Source organism: Crocuta crocuta, unplaced genomic scaffold, assembly GCF_008692635.1.
Source record: "Crocuta crocuta isolate KB4526 unplaced genomic scaffold, BGI_CrCroc_1.0 scaffold440, whole genome shotgun sequence".
NCBI lineage: Eukaryota > Metazoa > Chordata > Mammalia > Carnivora > Hyaenidae > Crocuta > Crocuta crocuta.
In genome coordinates this window covers 23,077-23,704 of record NW_027527457.1, presented here as the reverse complement: position 1 = coordinate 23,704, position 628 = coordinate 23,077, and the positions used below count along the sequence as shown (strand labels likewise).

At 60.0% G+C, this 628-nt stretch overlaps 1 protein-coding gene across 1 annotated transcript in view; it reads right to left on the bottom strand.

Annotated features, from left to right (window-relative positions):
- FOXO4 (forkhead box O4) overlaps window positions 1–628 on the bottom strand; it is a 5,320-nt gene that overhangs the window by 1,231 nt on the left and 3,461 nt on the right. Inside the window, exon 4 of the mRNA XM_077763133.1 lies at window positions 8–628. This exon is cut by the window's right edge and continues 4 nt beyond it. Coding sequence (XP_077619259.1) covers window positions 8–628 — 621 coding nt within the window. The remainder of the gene's footprint in view (window positions 1–7) is intronic.

Sequence of the window (628 nt, the reverse complement as noted above, 5' to 3'; positions counted from 1 at the left end):
CCTGTGGCTAGCTTACTGGAGGAAGGTATGCCCCCCAGCAACAGAAGTGTCGGAGCCTGGGACAGAATGGGATCTACCTGGGTCATGAGGACATCAGCAGGGGGTGGTGGTGTATCAGAGGTGAGCAGGGCCTCCAGAGACTGGGAGCTTGAGAAGCACCCTTCTCCTGCTGACAGGGGCCCCTCTGCTGGGCTGAAGAGGGAGGTGCTGTAGGTGTGTAAGGGACCTGTCACCCCAGGATGCTGCAAAGAGAAGCCAGAGAGACTACTCCGAGAGAGCAGGGAATGGGAAGATGTGAGATTGAGCCCATCTAACAGCTCCAGATCTTCATTTAGAGTGGGAGGGACACCCCCTGCATAGCCGCTGGCGGAGGCTGGTATCTCCTCCTCTGCCAGCACCTCAGACTCTCGCCTCAGAGGGGAGTGCCGGGTGCTGACGCTGCTAGCGTTTGAACTGCTTCGTGGACGGAAGGTGGTCCACACATCTGCTTCTTCAGGGTTTCGAGAGCAAGGGCTGCCTGACCACTTGGCGAAGTGGCCAACGGGGCTCGTCGGAGTGGCACCTTCAGGCGGGGCTGGCAGCACGGCTGGTTTCTTCTTGGGGGCCTTGCTGGGGCCCCAAAGCAGCT